The sequence below is a fragment of the Saccoglossus kowalevskii genome, chromosome 4, assembly GCF_978046115.1.
Source record: "Saccoglossus kowalevskii chromosome 4, keSacKowa6.1, whole genome shotgun sequence".
NCBI lineage: Eukaryota > Metazoa > Hemichordata > Enteropneusta > Harrimaniidae > Saccoglossus > Saccoglossus kowalevskii.
In genome coordinates, this window is record NC_140644.1 from 22,171,599 (window position 1) to 22,198,452 (window position 26,854).

Genomic DNA, 26,854 nt, shown 5'->3' on the forward strand with positions numbered 1-26,854 from the left:
AACTGTAACCCAGGAAGCCATGGTGGATAAATAATTGTGTTTTATAACAGCAGAATTAACTACAACCTATCAAGTGATAAATGTGTCCACTGAAGCAATTAAGCTTTTTGTTAGTGTGAAATTAACATTTAAATAACCAACCTTGTATTTCCTAGATAATATTAGAAGCGTCGTATTCCAATAAACTGCTTCATTTTGTCCAATAATCTCTGTGCACATTTCACTGCATCCTTAGCTTCACAAATGTTGTATCTCTCATTTGGTGTCATAAGCCGTTGTGGATAACGTGTGTTACTGAAGTCGCACCTATTTTGAACTAGCTCTGCAACATCTTCTTCAACATCTGGAGGACAGTCAGGGTGAGACTGCACTGCATGCATTAGACTTGTAAGATTTGTGCAGTTGAGCACTGGGTCACCATCTGTAGCAAATTTTGCAGCTTTTAAAGCTTTCTCTGCAGCCTGGTGTACTTGAAAACAAACCCACTCAGCAGATGGATTTATAGATTTTATATTCACTAAAGCAGCTTGTAGGTCACACTCAGCTTGCTTGAACCAAACCCTTGCTTCTCTTGGCTTAGGGGTACTTCTGTTGAATGATGGTGGAATGTTTGACTCTGAAAAACGACCTGATCGATAATGACGGCCATATTCTCTGTGATATTGTTCACTCTGTGATCTTTGATTACGTGCCTCTGCATCCCATCTGTTATACTGTCTTCTATAGCTTTCTCCAGTTGTGCCACCACTTTCCCTTATTTCTAGTTTTTGACGGAGATATTGAAATGCTGCTGTAGCTAAAACAGGATTTTTGGGGTTTTTGTCAGGATGCCATCTTTTATACAATCTTCTAACAATCTTGTCACATTCTACTTTAGGCATGTTAAAAGCTTCACACAGAGTCTTTTTGATAATGTCCTTTGCTTCTTCTAGCTTAATATCCTGTGAAGAAGCATCTGATGAATTGGTTTGATTAGAATGTGATACAACTGCCTGACCTGTGGGTGGATTTGGCCGTAAAAATTTGTACAAATCAATACCACTAACAACTTTTTCATCACAAGAGCCATCATCAATTTTGTATTTGGTTGAAAGTCCTAATTCATCTTCGGCATCACTGCTAATTACTTGTGTGATCTTGGCAAAGATATAATCATAGATGTCTCGGTCATTCTCATCTACTTCGATACTTCTCCTCAATGCCACAATTTCTCCTTTGCGGAAAATGTTAATCGGGTCATCATCTAAAAGATGGTGTATATCCATTGGAACATTTTTACCTGGTGAATGCTTATTCTCTTGGATTGCTTCAATCTGGTTTTGAAGCTCAGGGATTTCAAAATCATTTGTTAACAGATCATGAAAACTTTCAATGTCGCTTGATAGAAGTATGTGAATTATGCTGGGGTCCTTAAGTTGATATGATATCATTTTGTTGACTGCCGCAGCCACTCGTTGAAATAGTTTAAGATCAAATGGGGTGTCAGAATGGCTGATATAAAGCTTCTGTTTGTCCTCCAAGAAGGTCATTAGCGCTTTCTCACTCCCTTCAATATAGGTATTTTGCTTCTGGTTAAACAACTTTGTCTTCAGGTCAGTCATACAGCATATTTGAATCTTCTCTTTCATCATTGTAATCTGATTTTCATCACATTTCTTGGTTTGATGGTGCACTAGTCGAAGGATGCATTGCGCAAATTCAGTGCTTTTCATTCTTTTTTCTACATATTCTAGCATTGGGCAACTTTCCCCCGCAATACAACACTTACATTGTGGGTCCACTTTCGCTACAACAAATTTACTGATGTTTTTTGGGCGAAGATTTTCAGGCAAAAGGTCAATGTTCATGTCAGCATGGCAATCACACTCACGTAACGGTACTGCAAATTCATACTTATCAGTGTCTATGCGATAAAGTAAACTGCGTGAACCATAAAACAGATCTGACGATAGTTTCAACTGATCTCTTGTAGTAGGCAAGTACAATTTTGAAACATCACATGTCATTTGCTTGTGTTCATATAAGTAATAAAATAAACCCTTGGTCGCTTTCATTGCCCTGTCTTTTTCAGTTGGTAACATCACTCTATCTTCACATTTACTGTGGATCTTTGACAAGACATCTGAATATTGTCTGAATGTTGCACTTTCTTCTGCTCCTAAACTTTTCAGGAAACCTTCATATTTTCCGAAAGAACGTGGAGGTACATACATGTAAGGCTGGAGGTCATCTTCTCCCAAATGATCAAACTTATATGCAAGCTGGTTAGCACGCACCAGTACCTTGTGTTGATCTACAAGTACAAGTGGGGTGTTATGTAGTCTGGACATCAAATGTGGTTTATTTTGGTAATCTGTCAGGAAGTCATACACATCTTCCAATACTTTAGCCAACAATTTACGAATCTTGGGAATGGTATGTTGTTTTTCTGCCGAATTCTTTCCAGCCAAATGATGACATACATTCTGACAATGGTTTATGACTGTATCAACTGATGGTTTATCTAGAATCCCAAGACACTCATGCAGATTAATAGCTTCATTGTTTCTTGGAATGTGTGATCTTTTTTTAGGAATTGCCCAGTCAGGCAAAAGCGATGAATTGGACCAACTAAGTTTCATATGACGTGATGAAACATTCCCTTTAAGACATATGAACATTGCAGATTCATTTTCTAGTGGATATATTTCAAGTAATTCGCCACGTATTGGAACAGGTGGGATATATTTAATTGTAGAAACTTCCTTCAGAAAAGAGGGATAATGAAGAGACTCATTAACAGAAAGCTCCCTGGCTAATGTTCGCGATTTCTCTAGTACCACTGTCATATCGCAACTTCTTAACCTAAGCGCTTCAGAGGCAACCTCGTTTGCATATTCTAAAAACAGGTCTTGTGTAACTGTATCATTTACTCCCAATTTAATGAGGAAGTCACTCCATTTATATGCAATGAAAGAATCAGGCAGAAGTCTTCTTTTTTCTACCATCATTTTGAAAACTTCATTCCGACCATGAAAGAAGTAGTCTGCACTCTGCATGGAACCATCTGCAGCTTTGATGAACTTTACTTTGGAAAGTGCTGAAATGAGTTGCTTCACAGTTTGTTCAGTAGATGCCCAGTTAATTGTGTCACGTAGGTAAGTTATATGTGTCAAACGACATTCCACAGATAGAAGATTGAAGTTAGGAATAATGTATTTTAAGTAGACATCAACAGCTGTCATGGCAGTTGCTCCAAGAGTTTGTTGAAGTAACTGTAAATGATGATTTGGCTTGAGGAATATACAGCGACAGTGATTTGTCCATTCATCTTGCTCTGCTTCTGGAAATTCATCTGACAGAAGGTGATACTTTTGATATGCATCTATGCTGGAAAGATGTCCATCGGTCTTCTCATAAAAAGGCAACTTCTTCAATGTAGTTAGGGAATTATGATCATAGCTTTGTACATCTTCTTGAAAATATTGCAACATAAAAAAAGCTTCATCTTTAGATACATTATGAAATTTGATTTCGTCTATACTCAACATATATTCAAATAATATCAGAACGCTCTGGCATTTGCTTGGAGATGCAACATATGGCTTTAGTAAGGTATTCATACATGTGGCCTTGTCTTTATCCAATAGGTCAAATTTCACCTCAGGACAGCCGACCTTCCTCAGGAAATCAATCACCTTGCTTTGCAAACTCAGACTTTCCTCATACTTGCTCAGACTAAGGACTGTCTTCCCTTGGGATGGTGATACAAACATCCCTTTTGAGGTCGGGATAATAGGCCACTGTTGAATTGGCTCAATGACATCTTTGTCCTCTCTTGAACAAAGGTAGCGCCAGAGTAATGCCATCCATGCCATAATAGTTTCAGACTCAGAATCTAGATTTACATGTTGTCTAACATCAAACCATTTAACTGGAAGCACAGTGTCAATATAACGACAAAGATCTTGAGGAGTAAAATCTGCCCAAACAGTTGTTACAGAATCCCCACTCTTCTTTCTTTCAAATTCTACCAATATTTTGGTAACTTCGTTTGAAATAAATTTGTCCTTTAGGCCAGGAAGAAGATCTGCATACCAAGTGAGAAAATGTGCGTTATGTGGATGAAACTCATCAATATAATGATCTCCCCGGAGGAGCAACGGTAAACCATCAAGACTGTTTGGATGTTCAAGCCCATCTAGGATGTAGTGTAATACTTTCTTGAAGATATTTGCATTACAGTAGGTTGTATCTACTATGCTGCAAGGCAGACTGCCAATATGACATTTATCAGAGCGCATGAATGTCACAACATCCACTGGATTAACTTTCTTGACAGCAACATCAGCATAGTGGAATGAGTTATATATCTTTATTGTTGAGGTGATAAGCTTCATACCAGCATTCAAAAGAAATGTTTCTAAATCTTCATGTTTTTCAAAGCAGTTAAAATATACTTGATCATCTTCATTTAGTGGTTCATGCCAAGTCAGTTCCATATGACTGCCTCTTTGTCTCACTAAAGGTAACACATGCATTGCATCAGTGGACATTACTTGTAACGTCTTGGCAGAGAGATGCCTCCATATTCCCTTACTAGCCCAGGATACACCAGCCGCAGTTTTATTTTCTGATGAATATGATGGGAACAGGTTGTGATACCATTCTAACTTGTCTTGTACAGTCGCAGTAACATACCTTTGGCCTGCAAGCATTATCAAATTAGCATAAGCAGGGGCAAGCGCGTGTTCAATTAATAGCTTATTCCAAATGCTTCTGACAGTCTGGTGTGTTCCAATATCACTCCATATGTACCGACGAGATCTGTCAAGAGCAAAGTGACCATTGACATGCACAGGTAAATCAGTTGTTATTGGTAGTGGTAGAAAGCAATATGCATTGAAGGACCTTTTCAGCTCAGATTTTACAAAGGAAGGAGAGAATGAGTTATATTTTTGAGCCGCCTTGCAGTCTTCCACCAAGGCAGCTACCCCAACACGTGGAAGTAGTTTACCAAGCTCTTCTTCACCTGCCAAATCAATATCAGGACTGTTATGGAATCCGAATTGTTGCACTACAAGCCACTCTTCATTTTTATTCCTGGAGTCACATATCTGTAAATTGTAGTCCACCAGCTTTAGTGGAATATCTGTGACATTCATTTTCTTATGATTCAACATATGTGTAGCAATGTCTTCTCTTCTGAGTTTGCTGTCACCAAATAACTTTGCTTCAGCCTTGTACAATTGTTTTATTTCACCAGTCTTCAGTATTTCTGAGAGTGTTATAACTTCTACATTGGTGAGAAATAAAAGACATTTACATGCTTCATCTTTAAATCTATCCATCATATTGCGGACATCTGTATCTGTATAAGTTTTACTTGATATTTGGGAAGCAGCACCATACTGTCGGAGTGGCAACCGAAACATAGTTCCTCCTTTGAGAGAGAAGTGTTCACCAAGGAAACCACTGAGCATGTCACCAAAGTTTTCTTTCAAGCTATCAACAGGTTTGTAAAGAATACCAGGATAGTCATGCGTGGCATCTGGCACATATTTAAGATGTGGGTCAAATACACCCAGCTGGTGATCATCAGAGAGAAATGAAGGGCAGTCAGTGAGATGGTATACTGCATTAAAACCAATTCCATACTGGCCTGTTGTATGTGCATCTGCTGATTTAGCACCAATTCCAACTTGTTGAACTCCAGCTATGTCATCATCACTGAATATTTGGTTATTATATACACATATTGCAGGACTCTTTTGAATAGGTTTCCATGATTCACTGACAATTTTGTCAGTGGAATGTGAACGTGGGTCATATATGATGTGAAGTTCAGTAGCCTTGGCATCATCTGCATTTTGTAGAAGTTCTTTAAAGATTTCTGACTCACCAGGATATGCTTTTAAGATATCCTTAAGGCGATTTGTGAGCTCTTCTTTCTGACCAAATCGTTGTGCACATCCAAGTGGTAAGGAGAACTCATTAGATCTCTTCTTTCTTGCTGCAATAATACCAAACTTGTCAGCCTGCTTCCAGTTGATTGCATGGTGAGCATAAATAAACTGTGCTTTGTTAATTAACCATGGTGCATCATCAAATGTCAAATCCTTGACATTTCTTAAAATTGTTTCTGTGTCCGGAGCATACAAATTTGTAATCTCATAAAAGTCATCTGATGAGTCAAGTGTGTTCAGCATTATTAAAGCAAGTCGCAGATCCTGTTCAGGAAGCGAACCATTTCCATGCCTTTCTTTCAGCTTTGTCAATACATCTAAATAATCATCATTGTCAAACGATTCTCTAACACCACACACTTGTAGAAGCTTTTTGCACTTCATAAGATTTTTTGGGACCTTATACAAGTAAGGTGCTGCTACCTCTGTCCATTTGAATGCTAACTGATTTGCACCAACAAACATGTCATCAACAAAGAAAACTTTCAAGCTTTGAAGTTCCTCTATGTTTTTCTCATGACCAGCTCTAATCTGTATTGAAGTATTGCCACTGTTAGTTGTCACCTCTTCACATAACACTTGTTGTAAGTACTGATATATCTCAGAACACATTATCATCGTTTTCTTGGCCTTTGGATACTTTAATACATGTTGCAGCTGTAAAAGAACATTGTCAATAGGTGCACTGTTCTTCACTCCAAGGATTTTCATTATTTCTTGACTTAAGTCACCACTACTGTCTATACAACTGTCATCAAGTATTTGTGCAACAGAGCCGAGGTGGTACACACATCCCTTGCTAAACAAGCTAGCCCCATCAGCAAAATTCTCTTCTCCCATCCAATCACAAGGATAGTCATCTGGTTTCTTCAACACTGGGAGAAATGAGGTTCTAGTTAATCTCTTGACATCATACAAACTTGGACTTTTCCCTTGTTTCAGCAAATTATTCATCACTTTTAATATGACCTTGGTACGTAAAACCGCAGCTTTAAACCCGTGTGTTTGACATACCTCCATCACAGATTGGGCTCTACCAAGCAAATCTTCCCATGATAGTTCATCTGTAGCCATCCCAAGGTCAATGAGTGAAAGCAATCTTTCCTTGGATAGAAAGCCATCACCATAAGGAAATCTACCATCCGAATCATCAAACAGATTGCCTACTAATGATTCTGGATGCACTAGATTATGTGGAACATCAACAATGTAACCATCAGGAGTGACAGGGAAACACGGAATTTCCTTCAAGTACTTATCAAAACGAACATCTTTCTGGGAACCAATACGAATGTCCAATAAATACAGTAGCAGAGGGTTTTTGATATCCAGGGAAATATCTTCTGTGTATTTGAAGAATACATCCTTATAGAAACGAGTAATGTCATATACATTTTCCTGAATAACTTGTCCAGTGCCAAACTCTTTGATACACTTTTCTATGGCTTCATTTAGCTTCACAACCCTCTTTGGTTTGCAATATTCGTTTAGGATAATCGTTGCATATTTAACAATCTGTGTTTCTTGTTGTAAATCTGTTCCAAGAAATAAACATTCATTAAGAGTTACCCACTGAGATTCATTGTAGATGACTTGAGGTGGTCCACTGGCATGATTTCCACTCAAACTTTCATAAAATGCCCTTACAAAAGGATGAAAGTCACTCTCAGTTGATTCTAAGTTTGGCCACAGGGTATGAAAGTCGTGCCTTCCTACTGTTCCATTTATTTGAAGTTGAATCATGTCAGTCAAAAGATTTATGAAAGCCTTGCCCAGGACATCAATCAAAAGACACAAATTCCATTCTCCTTCAAATTCTGTATTTCTCCTAGAAACTGAGGATTTGCTCCATATGTGTCTTCTGTTTGGTTGTAATGCGAATGGTGCATTTAGGTGGATGGGTAAACCAGTCTGGATTGTTACTGGAAGAAATGAGTAAAGTTGTCCTTCCAGTGGTAAAGGATTAAGTCCATTTACTCCAGTTTTCAACTGAGCAGCTACTCCACCACAAGGGAGAACTCCCTGTTTCCTGCCATCATCTTGTTGTGCAGCTTTAAAAGCTGCTCCCATACTCGCACATGAGCTAACAAGCCATATGTCTTTCTGTCTTCGTGTCTTCATTGATTTTGATAACTGGGATTCAAATACAACTTCTATTAGGCTTGTTGACTCTGGTGGGTTATCATGTCCACTGTTCACCCATTTTGATGTGGCGTTCAGGATATTTGATTGCTGTCTTAGCTGATCTATTACTGGACATTTAGAAACACTGGCAATCTGTCTTGGTAGTTGTTGGGTTAAGTTAACTTCAATTGTTAGCATTTTTACAGCTTCTGCACCCGATTTGCTCCCAGTTTTTAATTCCCATATGCTGAGTTTCTTAACATTTTGAGTGAACAAGAGAAGGGATGGAGCTGATTCTTTAAGCTGGCTAATCAACTTCTGAAGTTTTTGTTTGTCATCATATACTGCATCTGTGATTCGATTTTCCATTTGGTCACTTGCTTGATAATGATTTCTCAGAGGGAGTCGAAAAAGGGTACCATTAAATTTGAAGTCTTCAGAAATATTACACCCAAATATTTCATGATAAGGTTGAAACTGGTCTACACATACACTGAGAGTCTGTTGATGAGATTCTTCTTGCAGATTCAACTTAATGCCAGGCTGGGAAGGGTTGTGAATGCGAGATTTCAAATGAGTCATCCTGGGATCAAAGATCATAATATGAGACCCACTGACAACACTAGGAACGTCTGTAACATGGTACACTGAAGTAAATCCAAGACCAAAACGTCCTATCTTGTCAAGTTTGTCCTTCTTTGATGCAGCAGCTATATCACAAATGTTTTTTATGTCTTCACTTGAGAACATGGCATCATTGTATGACCAAAGTGCAGGCCCATGGCAGTGTTTCATACCAGGATCTAGGAGCTTCAACTGCAGATCCACATTTTGTCTCTGGTCTATAAGAAATCTAATTTCAGTAGCATCAGCATCATCAGCATTTTGAATGAGTTCCTTGAAGATGTCAACACCTTCTTTGTACATTTCTAAATTCCTCTTTATGGCATTTATGACACTTTCATGAGGACCAGCCAGATCATATCCAAGATTATCAGTTGGAGCAACATGGTTACTCAAGGGCTGCAAACCTAATTTACGAGCCGTTACATTAGGTATGTCATCATGTACAATGTAAAATGAGTTGTCTGTCAGATCATCAGGAAGGAACTCTCTGTCACGGTAAAGACATAGGTTCACTTCAACCAACTGCAACTTGGATGTATCATGCATCTTTGCTGGTACAAGAATTGATTTCTGAATATCGTCTTTCAAGATACTATCTTTGCACAGTAGATGTATTATTTCGCATGAGAGTTTCAAGTCAGTTTCTACATCTTTAGAAGAAATTGTCCCGCAATGTTTCTTTTTAATCCTATGCAACACATCAGTGAGTGCCCTTGGATTAAACTCTTTTGAAATGTGCATTTCCTTGAACAACTGAGAATGTTCTTCAGCTAATGTCAGTGGCAATGTAAAAAGGTAAGGTTGAAGATTGATATGCAAGTTTGAAGCAAAAGCTACATTATTTGCACTTGTGAAGCCTCTTCCATGCCAGATCCATTTCAGTGTATTGCCTCCATTGACATTTATCCAGTGTCTCACCCACTCAATGTTGGACTTGGACAAAAAGCTATAAATTTCAAAAATCATATCTTCCAAGGGTTTTAGCATATTTTGCACGACTTCCTCTGCTGAATCAACTATGAGCTTCATCTGCATTACCACTTTCTGCACATGGTCGTACGACTTCATACCATCCAGTGTCTGCCATTGAAATGCATGAAACAGGGAATGATTCTGATGTTGTACTGGTATAATTGGCATGACACCACCAATTTTTTTATAGTGGTCATGCGAGGTAATTTCTCTAGGGGTGAAGAGGCAACGGCTGTGTTGTACATCATCATCACCAAACCATGGAATAAAACTTGGGTAGTCTTTTGGTCTGTTAACCTCACATGGAAGCCAGGCTAAAGACTTCAATCGGTCTAAAAGTAGCTTTATATTGCCTCTGTCATTTGTGTATGTATTTAGCTTGTTAGAATATTTATTCACATACTTCAGCAAACAATGTGCTTTCTGCATCGTATCTGGTGTACACTTGCGTCTCTGACAGTCAAGGTTCTTTGCTATGCTGTATATTATATCAGGACTCACATTTGATTCTTCCATAAGACCAACTCTTCTTATGAGTTTAATGAGTTTGGGTTGAATGTAAGTGTCAACCGGCAGTCCTGATTCTCCAAGAAGCACTTTCAGTAGAGAGTTGTCAGGATCAATGATTTCACATGGTTTGGACAATTGTCCACCACGACTCTGAATACATCTATATTTCTTCACAATATAATCATACTGGGGACAATTTAGAACCCACTCCATTATCTGTGTGACTTCCTGGTAAGAAAAATACTGGTTCTCAACTTCACAAAGAATATAATTTTCCAGATATTCATCAAATCTTAATTGCTTTGCCCCAAGAGCCTTTGCTAGGTTAAGAGTATTTATGTCACCACCTGTAAGAGTCTGCTTCTTGATCTTGTTACACGGAATATCGTTATATTCACTGGGTGCTATTAAAGCACACTCGTTTACAGAAATGCAGGTAGAGCCCATTATTGTTCCAAAAATAGGTAGTTGCTTCAGAGTGTGTCTGTGTTTATCGCAGACATACCCGTTTTGTTGGGCCAAAAATGTGCACAGAGAATTTGCCAAAACAGGGTTGCTCTTCAGTTTCTGTTGAACTACTCCAATACCAATGTTTTCAAAAACTGTCAATACACCATCAGCATCAGATGAAGCAATATATTTCTTGAGTGGTAAACGTTGCAGATATGGTTGTTCATGGATGACAAAACCACTACACATCTCCACAACTCTGACTATGTCTTCTGGGAGTGTTCCACGAAATATTGCCTTTGGACCTGATTTCAGTTTGAGTAACTCAATAGTAGAGCTACAGTTCTTCAATGGAATTAATGGCAAACTTTCTAGAACTGTTATAGAAAGCTGTTTCTGGCATATAAACCAGTTCCAAAATTGAGACAACCATTCAGGTGGAGGATATTGGTCAGATCGAACTTGACTCCACATTATTGTACTTTCAAGACCTGCAGTCCACTTAGAGGGTAGAGCCGATCGCAGGTTCTGGGCGACAATATCTGGATTCAGAACACTTAGTTGTGTATACTTAGAGGCATCCTCCAATTTTGATTTTAGGAGGTGTGGCAAACTTCCATCCAGAAATCTGTTGTCCATATTAGGTAGTAAATACTGAGGGCAACTTTGAGTAGCAATGAAAACTTTTTTAGAGTCACCTACACTGCTAAATGACGTAAATGTCCCATTGGCCAATGGTAGCAGATGAAGACCATTAAGATCATTGTACTGTGCATCAGTTAGAATATATTCCAGTATATTCAGTTTGGTGCGTCGTTCTAAATTTTGATGCCATATTGACTTTAAAAATCTTCTGACACTAGCTGGCATGAGTATATTCAGAGCAGCATTTGATACTTTCAACCACTCCAGGATATGCATTGGAAGATTCACAATAGGTTGACCATGATCTAGCAACAACTTTACAACGTCTTGGTTGACTATGCTAGAGACACTATTTTGGGAAGTATTAAAAATAGCTGTCTTCAAACCAATCCAAGTGCCAGAGTTTGCTTCAGTATAGAAAACATCATTTTCCAGTAATAGCTTCAACAATTTCTCCAGCAGCCATTTCCAGTTGTCTGAAGTTATTTTACAAGGATCTGGCCATGCTGCATACACACACTTTGGCTCCAGTTTATACTCGTGTATTAAAGATGTTATTAGCTTCACATACACTTCAGGTATAGCTTCTGATGTCAATAGTTGATTCCACCTGGCCGTTTTGTCTTGTTGTGATTCCATATCTGGCCATTTTATACTTCGTCTGTTATCTCCAAGTCCAAAATATCCATGTATGTGAACTGGGAGACCTGTAGTCTGGCTTGGTGGAAGTGGTAAAAAGCAGAATATCCTCCCACCATATTCACTCATACTGTTGCTTATTTGCATAGCTGCACCAACCCAGGGAAGCAAACGAATTTCCTCATCATCAGCAAGGCATGAGAGTTCCTTTGACAATACTGAACTTGGTATCTGGTGAACCACCACCCAACGTTTGACTTCTTCTTTAATCTGGTCCTCAAGTTTTATTTCCATATCAATAGAGATAGGGTCAGCTACTTTCTTAGTTTTCACAAGATCTAGAAATGCAGATTTTTGGGTTCGTACACGATCAATTATGGGCTTAACTATTGATGCACTGTAAAGTAGGATTGATTTTGCATTCTGTCCATTGCGCTCATAGACAGATATTGATTCTATGTTCTTCAAAAACAACAATGTCAGATCTACGTCAGTTCTAAATAATGTAATCCATCCATCAGGGCCCATGATACGATCTCTAGAAATAATGTTCCCACTCAGTTGTGATTCAGTTTTACGTAGTGGAAACCGAAATATCGTGCCATTAAACTTTCCTCTTTGAAAAGAGGATTCATCACAACCAAAGATTCCCAAATATGGTTCAAACTGGTTGCTGTATGGGGTATGGTCGTTTGACAATAACTCTCCTTTCAATTTCCACTTCTTACCGGGTTTCTGGTGATAATGCTTATTCTTGAATTGGTCATAAGCAAATACTTTTTCCAGGGGGTCAAATACTCCAAGGTATTTGCCACTGAGGATGCTTGGCAGGTCTGCAATCATAAACAACATGGAGATCAAATAAAGATGCGAACTATTAAAAGTCTCTCTAAATATTTAACAATTTAGTTATTGTTAGATTTGAATATATATGTTGAAAGTAGGGAATAAATGGATGTTAACAATTAGAGGCAAACTCGGGAATAGAATATTATAATTTTTAGCTTTTTATAAGCAATCAACAATAAGCTATAAATAAAATATGCTTGCTGTTTTAGTATGCCGAATGCAATGCGCTAATTATGACAATGAAATATACAAGTCTTGTGTAAGGTTCAAATCTCAGTTATGTGAGTGTGTCACATTGTTTTAAGTGTATAGGGAATAATAATGCAGTAAATTCATAGTATTGTGAAGGTAGCATAATTTTTAGTAATGCAGTGTGGCATGGCATGGCATGGCATGGCATGGCATGGCATGACATAGCTGCTCAGGTGATTGTAATGTAATTCATGGAATACTTTTGTTTCAGAGTACTGCACATGGGGTGGTGTGATGGAAATTCTGGGCATTCGCATCTATATCTATTGGATACAGGTCATTTTTGGCTGTCTAGAATTCGGTTAAGCACAAGTATTGAAGCTTTGCATAATGGACCAGTAATGGAGTGCGGTCTATGTTTCTGACAGCAACTGTGGGAAAAATATAATATTTGGCTTTTATCAGCGGCACACCTGGGGATCTAAGGGGTGATCTCATATTCAAACATGTGGGTCAAACCTACGAAAACCCAAACCGCCCTAAACCGCCTGAACAAAACTCAGTTTTGCGGTTTAGAACTATGTAAACTATGTGAACAGTGGTGAAAGCACTGCCCTAACGGAAGAATGCAAAATTATCTATTTGGCTGTCACAGCGATTTCACATTCACTCCTCGTTTTACATTGCAAGGACAGACTGACTGCAAGGAAGTCAACAAAAAATACAAATGTATGATTGGATGGTTGTGGTGGCGTCGGTCTGGTAAAATTTTACATCCAATTTTCAAAATTAAGTCACGATCAGTGACCTGAGCTCGATCTATACGTACTTTAAAAATATTCTCACAAAAAATATTTTCGAATAAAAACGAGCCACATGCCCTGTAAAAAATCGAATAGCACTTGACATGCAGGAATAATTTATTGGGCTTCATTTCCATTTAGTTGTAGAAGTAAATATTTTGTGACCAAACGATGAAGAACAATTTGAAAATATGATTCACACGGAAGTCCTTCGATACTGAAAATCATCGACCCCAGTCTGGTTTACCTTATTTCCCAACTTGCAAAACTGATTTGAATCTCAGCTCTGTTTTTTTTTTATTCTTTTTTTTTCGAACTGAGGTCAAATCCCATCCGTTTGTCAAAATATACCGATGTTTTTCAGTGAATAATTGCGAAGCCTGTCACAGCACAAAAAAAATAAACTTTGTGAATCGACGATGGAGATTGGATGGTACGACGACCCTTCAATTTGCGTCAAATATGTTTTGTTACAACATCATTGATTGGCTGAGAGTCACCTGATCGGAGCACAACCTGGGTCACAGAACCATATTTGTCCATATTATCAACAGGACTTTGCGAGAGAGCCACATCTACATTTTCAACCATTTTAGCGCGGAAGTTTCCAACAAGTGTCGAAAACTCGTGAATTTTATGAATTCGAATAAAATAAAGCTAGCGATTGGTAAGACTGGTTAATAATATATCCTCCGATGCTCTTCGTTTTTTTTTTATTTCAAGGTGAGAAATGGATACTAGTAGTTGAGAAGTTCCATCGATTTCAGGGCGACAACTCTACGCTCTGTTGTAGTTTCGCGAGGTAAAACAAAAATACAATAAATAGTACTTTAATTATTTGGTTGTATAGCCCGCAAATTACAGGACATGATCCCCATGAATTACGATAAATAAATGCTGATTGTGTTGAATGATGGACGTCGGGACCGTTTGGAGAAACAAATTATTGGGACACGGTCGGTAGACATTTCAAACAAATGAAATTATTAACGAAAGACGATATTTTTCTAGGTATCTACGATCATACCAAATATATGCAAAATTGACAAATACACAAAGAGGTGTAATATTAGGTCATTTTTATTTTAGCCTTAGAAATATTTTCTTTCACTCAGTCCATGCGTGGGAATTCTATTTAGCTTCATGGTCCTTCGGCTTGTCTTCTGCTTAGGGGAAACAACAATACCCTTACCAAATTGTCTGCCCCAATAGTATATTAATTGTATACATATTCTGTACAAAAAGTATACTTTTTTGAAATTGTGTACATTATTTGTATACAAAATTCATACATACAAGAAAAGAGCAGTACATTATTTGTATACACACTTTATACAAATTTCTTAATGTATATTTGTTGTATACTAGAAATGTACAGACTTTTTGCATAGGATTCAACGCCTAAATATTGTATAATTGACATATACAAAAATTGTACAATATCATGACTAAGAAATAAAGAGTAACCAAAAAAATGTATGTTAGAATCATGTCAGAATGAAGTATAATTTATGTATACATTAACTGTACAAATTATTAACTTGGCATCTTGACAGATATTAGTATTATTTATGTATACATAGAATGTACAAAAATTGGACTTAGAATCTGAATAAACTTAACTATGCTCAATAATACAATACATGTACAAAACTATGGAATATGGAAAAATGGAATTTAATATTCAATTAAATTAATAAGAGAGTATAAAAACATTTTTAATACATTAATTACAGGAATACTAAACTATATTTTTGGATATCAGTAAAATTATATTTTTACTACAGTTTACTGAAAGAATTCAGTCATTATAAGAAGAGTGTAGAACACATTTCCCACGAGAGTTGTTTAGAGTTTGCCTAATTTGCATATATTAAAAATTATCCTGTTTTGGATCCTAACATGACTTATTGCCAATTGTTATGAACTTTTTTTTGATCAATTTAACTAAATTAAAATTTAATTTTCCATTATATATCTAGTTTTGGCATTTTCAGTTGAGAAAAATACAATGAAATAAATTAGTACTACTCTCACCATCAGTTTGTTGTTCATCCTTGGCTGACATATATCTCAAACAGATACAACATAGGTTGTAAATGAATGTACTATATAGTCATGCAGTCAGGTAAGCATAAACAATTGATAAATTGATTTCTAAATGTAAGTATAGGTAAATGCTGTTGTGTAATAAGACCATACACTTGCGCAAATGAAACGCACAATGAAGTTGAATTTCATTTTGTTAAATAAATGCCCTATTTATGAATTGAGCTTTGTACAATTTTTTTATACAAATCTGTTCCAAATATAGGGTACTTCTTGTATACAAAATTTATTCAGAATTTGTATACTTTTTGCACACAAAAAGTATACATTTTGTCTAATGAATTTTGGTAAGGGTAATTATACAAATCGTAAACTCAACACAATCAGGAAAAGAAACCCAGACAACCGTGTTGTACTTCTGTTAAAATACATTTTGTAGCAGTGCGTCATGTTGGAATATTGTCTAAAATAAAATATTCAATCCCGTCCAACTCTAGGTCAAAGGGTCAGATTGCGTGCATATAATTATAGATAGTTAAAACAAAAAGTATTTGAACTTTTGACGGTTGTTCAACATCTATGCACGGTTACTAAACTAGTAACCGTGATCTATGAAAACCAGAAAATATTTAGTACCGGTAGTCTGACTTTTTGCACGGTCAAAAATAAAACGGAAATTGACCGGTCAAAAGCGGAAGCGGTCAAGAGGTTTGGGTGAAATGAGTACAGTACTTCTTTGTTTGATGAAGCGATGCTGATGCCACATTGTCACCATAATGAGGCCACAATGAAGTGAAGCGATAATCGCCTAACTTTTTAATGTAGCGACATTGATGCGACGATGAAGCCATAACGATGCCATAACGATGCGATGCTGAAGCTGAAGTGAAGCTGACGCTGAAGCGAAGCTCACGCTGAAGCGAAGCTGACGCTGAAGTGAAGCCAAAGCTTTCGCGAGAACTGTACTGTAGGTTTTTACTATTTTTGTTTATTACAAGTATAGAAAAAAAGTTACACATTATGTGACATTTAGAGCTATTCTTGTGAATATGTTGTTCTTCTGTAATTGAATTTTACTTGAGATGAGGAATTAATTATGATTTACACCAGAGTCAGTTGAGCTATGTGTTTACAATTGTGCTTCCATTTGACCTTGAAAAATGGAGTTCAATGTTGTATATTGCCAAAGGCCTATCAGCTTTTAAAAACATTTAGTCTTTTCATTGAGGCTGAAATCCAGGTCATTCTAATTAACCCCCAGTCTGTATTTGACTCTTTGGTGCGCTTTGTACATAACAGACAAAGGCGCCTTAAATCAATTCCAAAACTATTTAATAAAACAGAAGTTTAACAATAAAGACACATGCATAATCTTCACAGATCTTACCAAAAAGCATTCAGAATTGTGCAACTTGTCAAGCACAATAAGGAAATATTCTGGCCATACAACAGTGAACAGAGATCAGAAATCAATTGTTTGCACACAATGGCAAAACCACACAGTGGCTGTCCTGCCAAAAATACTGTGTGAGCCACACAGTACAAATGTAGGTGGCTTTTTAGAAGAAGTCATAGGACTATTTTGATGCTGCATAACATCAGACAGCTGTTAATAGACTACATTTGAATACCGAACTGGCCAATCAGCAACCATAATTTTTGTAATAGCATTCTCTGCTTCAAAAAACAATTGGAAATAAAGATTATTTATAGAGGGCCTCAATCACAATAGAATGCCAAATTAATTATTAATTATTATTCAGATATATACCATTAAAAACTTGAAATGTGTTTTATGCCATTGAAATGACTGTTTGTGAATGCCCTATTCAACTATTAATGCTGCTTGCTCTCAATACTGACCTAACACATATGACACTAGAAGTGCTGAGAGTTTATTTGAAACTAATGTTTTAAAAAACACAATGCCCAATTAATACCTAATATTTACTCCTGGACCAGTGTTTGCTGTGATTCATTGTCCAGCAACAAAACCATTCGTTATCTACCTGATATGGGAAGGCTACTTATTGTTGGGTATAAGCAGCCACATTACCTCATTGACATTTTATACATAGCAGTATAGTATCACACATGATACATAATGGAAACCAAACCCAGGGAAAACCTGGGAGAAGCAAACACACATTGCAGGAGGAGAATATAAAAGACAAGTGACAAACAAAACAACTCCAACAACAGAAAATAGCAGTCATATTCATTATAGACAAGCCACGCATGCCACAGTCCCTGTTACTTATCAAATTTAAGATATATAGTTTTGTTTATAGTAATATAGTTGGAACATAAACATGTCAGAGATATGGATCCAGAAGCTAATACTTGATTATGATAAAAAATCATTTTTAAACATTAAAATGACTGACATTCAGTCATCTTGTATCTGATCGTCAAATGAGTACTTGTTCATAATGAATTATATTATTCTGAAACAGCATTATTTAAAACAAGCATTGATAATGCATATTCCCTGTTTAGTATTAGCTGTAGTTGATGTAAATGTTCAGTACAAGTAACATGTAGAAATGAAATATCAATGTTTTTTAAACACTAACACAGATTGTTAGTATTGTACTTACATGGAAACTTAGAACTGAATTAGACTATATCTTACAGAGGAAATAGCATGAAAGAAAAATGCAGTAAGTCGGGAATTGTTGTTCAAGTATCTCAAAAATAAAAATGGCTTGCACCGTAACCTAATATGTAAGATTGAAAATGCCCTATTCAACTTTGAACTGAATCAGGCTATATCGCCCTGTTCAGCTCCAAGAAACAGTTCCTGACATGTTATTTTAAGTGTTTTTTTGACAAAATGGCCACCATTTCGACAAATTTGATCAAAGACAAAACATGTTGTTGTGTTTCCTTGCATGTACAAACTTTGAACTGAATCAAGCCATATCTTTCAGAGGAATTGGCACAAAAAAGGAAAAAAAAAAATGGCCGCCAGTCGGTGCAAAATTTGAAAAAAATATGACGTGCACGAGTAACCCAATATACATGATCATCATACAAAGTTTGATTGAAATCGCCCTTCTTGGACACGTTACAGACTTTGATTTAAAGATATTAAACAAAATGACCGCCATTTCGACAAATTTGATACAATCTCACAACAAAATACGGTGTTGTGTTATCGTGAAGTATAGTACCTATGTACAAACTTTGAAATGAATCAGGCCATATCTTATGGCGGAAACAGCATAAAAAAGAAAAAAAGAAAAATGGTTGCCAGTCGTCCATCTTGGACCGAATCTCGAAAAAAAGTGACTTGCACCTATAACCCATTATGTATGATCATCATACAAAGTTTGTTTGAAATAACTCTATTCAGCTCCGAGAAACAGTTTCGGACCCATTTAAATATCAGAATTTAGCTAATCTGAGGGACAAAATGGCTGCCAGTCAGCCATATTTAATCGAATCTTAACGACAATTGGCGTGCATATGTAGGTCATCATATATTGTCTGTATGCAAAGTTTGAAGGAGATCGGTCAAAGGGTGTCCGAAAAATGGCTCCTGATGTACACGCGAATGCACGAACGGAACCCAAATTAATAGTCCCTGATTTCGGCCTTTGTCCAAACAGGGACTAACAAAATGGCCATCGATCGACCATTTTGAATCGGATAGTCAAACCAGTAAATCTGTATATTTATGACATGATGTAAAATGAATATATAAAATTTTAACATAATCAGTCAAAGCATGGCATTCATTAAAACAAAATGGCTGCCAGTCAGCCATTTTGAATTCAAACTGAAAAATAAAATGAAGTGCACCAGGGACCCATAATGTCTAATCTATGTACCAAGTTTGAACGAAATCCATATATAAAAGACCGAGATCCGGTTCTAGAAAAAATTCCAGAAATGGTTGACTTTTTTAGCACAAAAAATCAGAACTATAAATCAGATTGTCAAACCAATATATCTGTATATCTATGACATGATGTATAATAAATATATAAGATTTGAACATAATCAGTGAAAGCTTGTCAGAGATATGGCACTAGAATCACATTCATTAAAATAAAATGGCTGCATGTCGGCCATTTTGAATCCCATCTGAAATCAAAGAAAGCTTAGAAAGAACTCCCATGTGCTGAGAGTATTGGAGACACATTAAATATAATTCGAAATTACTTAGCTGAAAAGTAATTATGCAAATCAGAAAATTAATATGACCAGATTTGAGTGTAAAACTAATGAGGTCTGCGCAATGTAACAGAAAATCTATGTCTCCAAATTTAATTGAAATGTGATTAGAACCAAAAAATTATGAATTATTATGCTTATTAGGGAATTAATATGAACAGATTTTTACCCCAAACTAATTAGGTTTGTACATTGTCCTAGAGCATCTTTGTACTAAGTTTCATTGAAATGGAATAATTAGTACCGTGAAAACTCCAAAACTTCGACCCCTCTAAAAAATCGGCCGCCTATTTATTTGCCGGGTTTCGGTGTTTTATTTACCTCCAAATTTTCGACTCCACTAAAAATTGCCGACTCATTCTTATTCGAAAATTGCGACCAGTTTTAGTTTTCCCCAAAACGAAAAAAAAAAACGATGTGAGCGTTCAAACGGGACCTTCCTCAAAGGCATGAATCCGGGTTTCTGATTGACTGAGAGATTTTTATTTTATTGGTAACGAAAATATATTCTAAATAAACGAAGTTTCAAATAAAAACGAACACAAAAACCTCGGCATGCTGCGTTTCTGAATTTTTGATTATTACTGTACTCAGTAGTGATTATAATAATGTACACAAAATAAATTTGTTGAATGGTTATGAAATACAAATAAAAGTCAACTTAGTTTCATCGTAAGCGAATGATTCCGGTCTCGTATAAACGTTTGATGCTGTAGGATATCCGCCATGTTCTCTTAGGTCAAATAGCTAATTAACCAATCAAAAAGCTGGATGATGCCAATGTGTTCAAATTACCATAGCATATTTAAATATGTTAATGTTATTGAACGCAATGCGGAAGAGATTGATGTTGTAGTACGATATTTTGGCTTGGATTTTGATGCGAAAACGGCATGATTTTTTTTAAATAAAAAAATTAGTTGTTTTTAAAAAATAAACTGGTCATCTGAAGAATAATTTAACATTGTTCACAGTGATAACAGCTCATTCTCGAAAGAAAGCTTACCCGCTCACGCTAGTCACGATAAAAATCATACACGTGTACTCTTGAATAGACAGACGTCAATGACTACGGTAAAACTTACTCTATTTTAGCCGGCAGGATTGATTGAAATGTCTGAAAAATGACGCCAAAATACACCTTAAAAGTCCCATTTTATTTTCTTAAATCCCATTTTATTTTTTAATCCAAGGGCGAATTTACGGCAGAATTTGGTCCCTCAAATAAGGGACACGTGAGCTTTGATTCTAACCAGATACATTGCACTGGGTCGGGGAGATCATTTGCTAAACTTCCATGTATCTTTTGTCCAATGGGTACCTGTACTTCGAACATTCGCAAGTTTTCCTAGGTAGTGCGAGACAGCTTTGTCTTTTGACCTATTAGTTTTGTGCTGACCTCTTCTCCGCGTCTTGATGTTTTGTTTTGCTTGTCATAATACTCACTGATTGATGACTTTGTTTAGATTTTGAGTTACAACTCGGCCACGGCCTTTGCTTTTACCGTGAAACATGAGGAAGTTTACGTCAATTGACGGACATTGCATTTTTTAAAACCTAATGAAGCACACCGTCTATCATCCCCATTTTTTTTTGCTGATTTCTATTCTGAAAAATTCGACCGTCCGAAAATGCACCTTAATTTTGACTCTAAAAACACGTCACATTTCTAACACCAATTATTTAAAACCGGTCAAAATTTTGGAGTTTTTACGGTACTTTAGATATCAGTGTGAAAGCTTAAAATTGGTTAATTATGCAAATTAGGTAATTAATATGTACAGATTTTAACCCACAATTATTCAGGTCTGTCTATTGTCCTACAGCATCCATGTACATTCATTGATATGTGATGTATAGTACCTGAGATATCAGTGTGAAAGTTGGTTAATTATGCAAATTAGGTGATTAATATGCACAAATATTTACCGGAAACTAATTGGGTCTGCATAATTCTAGATTCATTGAAATGTGATGATTAGTACTTTAGATATCAGTAGAAAAGCTGAAAATTAATTATGCAAATTAGGTAATTAATATGCACAATTATTTACCCTAAAACTAATCGGGTCTCTGCATAGTCCTAAAGGATCTATGTACCAAGTTTCATTGAAATGCGATGATTAGTACTAGAGATACCCGTGGAAAAGCTGAAAATTAACTACCTAATTATGCAAATTAGGTGTTTAATATGCACAAATATTTATCGAAAACAATCAATCTCTGCATAGTCCTTGAGTATGTAAGTACCAAGTTTCATTGAAATGTAATGCTAACTACTTATATCAAATGCTGAAAATTAATTAATTATGCAAATTAGGTAATTAATATGTACTGATATTACCATAAAAACTATCAGGTCTGTGCAGTGTCGTATGACATCTATGTACCAAGTTTCATTGAAATGTGATGATTAGTACTTGAGATATCAGTGGAAAAACCGAAAATTGACTAATCATTATGCAAATTAGGTAATTAGTATCCACGGATTATTACCAAAAACTAATCAAAACCTAGCATTAGTTCAGAGCATCTATGTACCAAGTTTTATCGAAATCCAATGAGTGGTTGTTTAGATATCAGTGGAACAGTCATGGAACCACTAAAAAATAGCTAATTATCATGCAAATTAGGTAATTAATATGCACGGATTTTTACCAAAAATTAATCAAATCTGCGCATATGTTCAGAGCATCTATGTACCAAGTTTCATCAAAATCCAATGAGTGGTTCTTTAGATATCAGTGGAACAGTCATAAAACAGCTAAAAATTAGCTAATTATCATGCAAATTAGGTAATTAACGAGCATGGATTTTTACCAAAACCTAATCAAATCTGCGCATTGGCCCAGAGCATCTATGCACCAAGTTTCATCAAAAACCGATGTATGGTTCTTGAGATAGCAGTGGAACAGTCGGACACACATACACACACACACACACACACACACACACATACACACACACACACACATACAGACACACTAACTGCAAAGACTCCCATTTTGTGCTTCGCACATGGGAGTCAAAAAAGGATGTGCATCAAGGTTCCATAATGTTCAATGCATGTACCAAGTTTCAACAAAACCCATCTGTAAACATCTGAAATCCAGTTTTGGATCGCCAGACATGCTTGATTTTGATGATTTTTCAGCACAAAAATGGCCACCATTCGTCCATTTTGAATTACACCATCAAAACATTATATCTATGACATGATGTATACTAAATATACAAAATTTGAACATAATCATTCAAAGCATGGAACTAGAGCCACATTCACTAAAACAAAATGGCCACCAGTTAGCTATTTTGAATCCAATTCGAAAAACAAAATGACATGCATCAAGTTATAATAATGTCTAATGTATGTACCAAGTTTGATTAAAAAATGCTTGATTTTGATGATTTTCAGCACAAAAATGGCCGCCATTCAGCCATCTTGAATCTGATCGTGAAACAAATTGATGTGCATATGTATAATATCACATGTATGTATGATGTATGTGTGTGTGAAATTTGCATGTAATCAGTCCAGGCATGTCTAAGATACAGGTCCAGATGTATGCACGCATGGATTGGACTGTGTCCAAAAAGGGAGCAGATAACTGGCTCTAAAGCATAGATTTATTACGCCAACATTAAAAGAAGAAAGAAGACAAAAAACAAGAATTTGCATTATGGCTTACATAGTCACCATCGCAAAAATTTCAAAATGTACTCATAATTAAATTGTCACAATAATGCTCTACAAATGAAAACCTGAACCAGCTTGTTAACACCATCAAATTCATGAGGTCTATGCAAAATACCCAAGTTATAATTCATTAATTACAACTGTAGTTATTTTACTACTTTAATTTATTTTGACTTTTACTATAATTATTTTGATTTTTATAATATGTTGTTCTAAGTGGAACCAAGTAGTCAGGGCAGTGTTGGAGACAGGATGCACAACATATGTAAGGCAGTGGGTGTGGACATTAAGGAATTGATGTAGGAATATTTAAAGATGAGGGATGAAGATAGCCAGCATGGATTCACTGTCAATGCATTCAATGCTAATTGATGGCTGACAATGCCTATAGACTGCTATAGATGTGGGGATAGAGGCCACTTTGCACATGACTGTAGTAGCCCAAGAGAATGGGATCAAGGAACAATGTCACAATCAAGAAATCTACTGAAAGAGAAAAGCAACTGAGGACCAGATGTGAGGGTAGTCAGACTAAAGTGCTAACAGATAGATGAGACAGATGATTAAGACAAATAGATGGCCAGTGTGGCACACCATCACATCATTTAGCTCAAAAGGGAATAATGCAATGAAAACTTCAGATCATTTTCAATAGTTTTAAATGTGAGCAGGTGAGTGGGTGGGTGACACTTGCCGGTTAATGTGAGCAGGTGAGTGGGTGGGTGACACTTGCCGGTTAATGTGAGCAGGTGAGTGGGTGGGTGACACTTGCCGGTTAATGTGAGCAGGTGAGTGGGTGGGTGACACTTGCCGGTTTGTATAGGTGTTAATGAGGCAGAAATTATCCAGTCAAATTCAACAAGTGGTCGCAAAAGGGAATGAAAAAAAATTATTGAAAAGTCAAATAGCGGGTTGGATGAAATGGGTACTTTAGGTTGGACCACTATAAGATTTTTGTAAAAATAGCATTAATTTTCAATTTTCTACTAGCACGATTACTTAGGTTTCTATATCAGGGTTCTGGCCAGCCTGAGTGCAGGTCACTAATTAATATTCATGAGATTATTAATATTCATTTTTGTCATTCTACTAGTTATGATTTAACGACATTATTTAATTAATTTAACTTTTATTTCAAAATTTTCAATATAAATTTAGATGAAAATGAAGAATAGTGATACACTTTGCAATCACATCTACAGTAAAATACCTCTGACCTGGCAGCCATTTATTTTAAAGCATGTCAACTGTTTATTATTATCAAAATGGAAACAAGTATTTAATTTGTATCTTTTAATGAAAAGCTGGTAAATCACATTTAAAGTGAGAAATAATTATTCTTTGGATCGCTTACTCATCATAGGTTGTGAATTTAATTTTATGAACGAGTGATGAAGCCAGAAACATCAACGAAGCTTACTAAACTTCAGTGCAAGTGTAGATTACATTTAAACGAATGACACCTTGACACATCAGGAGCAAACCTTCCTCCTGTTTATCTTATTCCGATCGGGAACTAACAGAATGTCAATCAGAGAAAAAATGAAATAAATACAAAAAAAAAACACTAGGCTCATATCGAACGTGTACGTTGGATTTTGAACACCAGTGCCTTGTTTCATTCCAGTTTTCTCATTGTGTTACTGTGTTAAAACCAATCACGATGATAGAATGATGGTCGACATCTTGTGTGTATCCAAACAAATACAATAGTGTAGGTCAGCAATTATTTGTTCTGGGTGCATTTGTAATGTATGTATATAGGTTAATTTTTCAGTTTTCTATCCTAAACATAGAGAAAGCATTATGCTGTCATTTACATTTAGTTACATGCATTATTCAGAAAATTCTCAATTAACTGCCGAAATCAATTATTTATTTTTTTGCAGGATTAAATGAAAAAAATATGAAAAAGACTTCTAAGTTAGAAAAAAAATAAACTTAGGGACTCTTTTTTTTTAACAATCTTGTTACAGAATCTTCTCAAAGCGATTAGGTTACTAGTTTTTTTAGTAGGAGTCAAAAATCTAATTGTTGACAGACAGGTGGTTAATGATGACAGCAGAGCTGAAAACCTGAAATTATTGTATGAACTAAAAGTACATTGTTTCAACAAAAATGTACTGTGTCCTATCTGATTTGGTCATATGATTAAACAAATTTTTCTGGTTTATTGATAATAACAATCCATGTTTTCACTTGATTATTCAGCTCTAGAGTTAGATAATATCAGGTGATATGTTGTTACTTCATAATAACACGTACATACCTGTGATATGGTACACTGAATTGAAGCCAAGACCAAACCGACCAACTTTCAGTGGATCATCTGCTTTACCACTCTGTTCTGGCCTTTGTATATTCCACCAATCTTTGTCTTCAAATACAGCATTGTTGTAAGCATACAGTGCTGGACCATGGAATTCTTTTAATTTATCAGACCACAGACCATCTGTTGGATACTCTGTATTGTCATAAAGGAACTTCACTTCGGTTGCACCAGCATCATCAGCATTTTGAATTATCTCCTAAAGTCAGTAAGATGAACATAATAATTGAAGATGAGTAATAGTAAACATGTGCAACTACTGTACTCAACCGCGTTAGTGCCCAACCCCCAACTTTTGCGCAATTTTTATATTCGGAGTCACATTCGGCAAAGCGCCCATGCACCCCTTCAAAAGGCCACTAATTTAAAACTTGGTCCTTGATCATTCCTTAATGAATCCTGTCTGGTAGTCATTTTTTATATCATGATACAGCGTGGATATCGACCACCATGAATATGTTATGAGTGCATGGTAACCGTGCGTAAACTACGCTTCGACAATGACCTGTTAATAAAAGTTAAATGCAGTAAATATTTCATGCAGTATTCAGTTTACCGATAACCAATTACTAGTGACCATTTTTTTTCAAAAAACCATGTCTTTTATTCGCTGAAATTAATTCCAACAGATCGTACTTCAACATTGATAATTCAGTTCCACATTGCATTACTAGAGTCTTCGGGAATTTCCGAAGAATTGCGTCGGTACAAGAGAGCATTTTGATTGGATAATAACAGACTTGACCCATTAGGTCAAAGGACGTTGAGGCAGGTCAAATGCAAATACATCATGGCGGAAAGTGCTTTTTAACAAGAGTTTGCGTACGATCCAACACATACG

General features: G+C 36.2%; 1 protein-coding gene across 1 annotated transcript in view; it reads right to left on the bottom strand.

Moving 5' to 3' along the window:
- LOC100372569 (sacsin-like) overlaps positions 1 to 26,854 on the bottom strand; it is a 42,876-nt gene that overhangs the window by 3,220 nt on the left and 12,802 nt on the right. The window contains exons 4-5 of the mRNA XM_085498321.1: positions 25,954 to 26,212; positions 142 to 12,745 (exon numbers count right to left, since the gene is read on the bottom strand). Of these exons, the coding sequence (XP_085354447.1) occupies positions 162 to 12,745; positions 25,954 to 26,212 (12,843 nt within the window). The 3' untranslated portion in view covers positions 142 to 161. The remainder of the gene's footprint in view (positions 1 to 141; positions 12,746 to 25,953; positions 26,213 to 26,854) is intronic.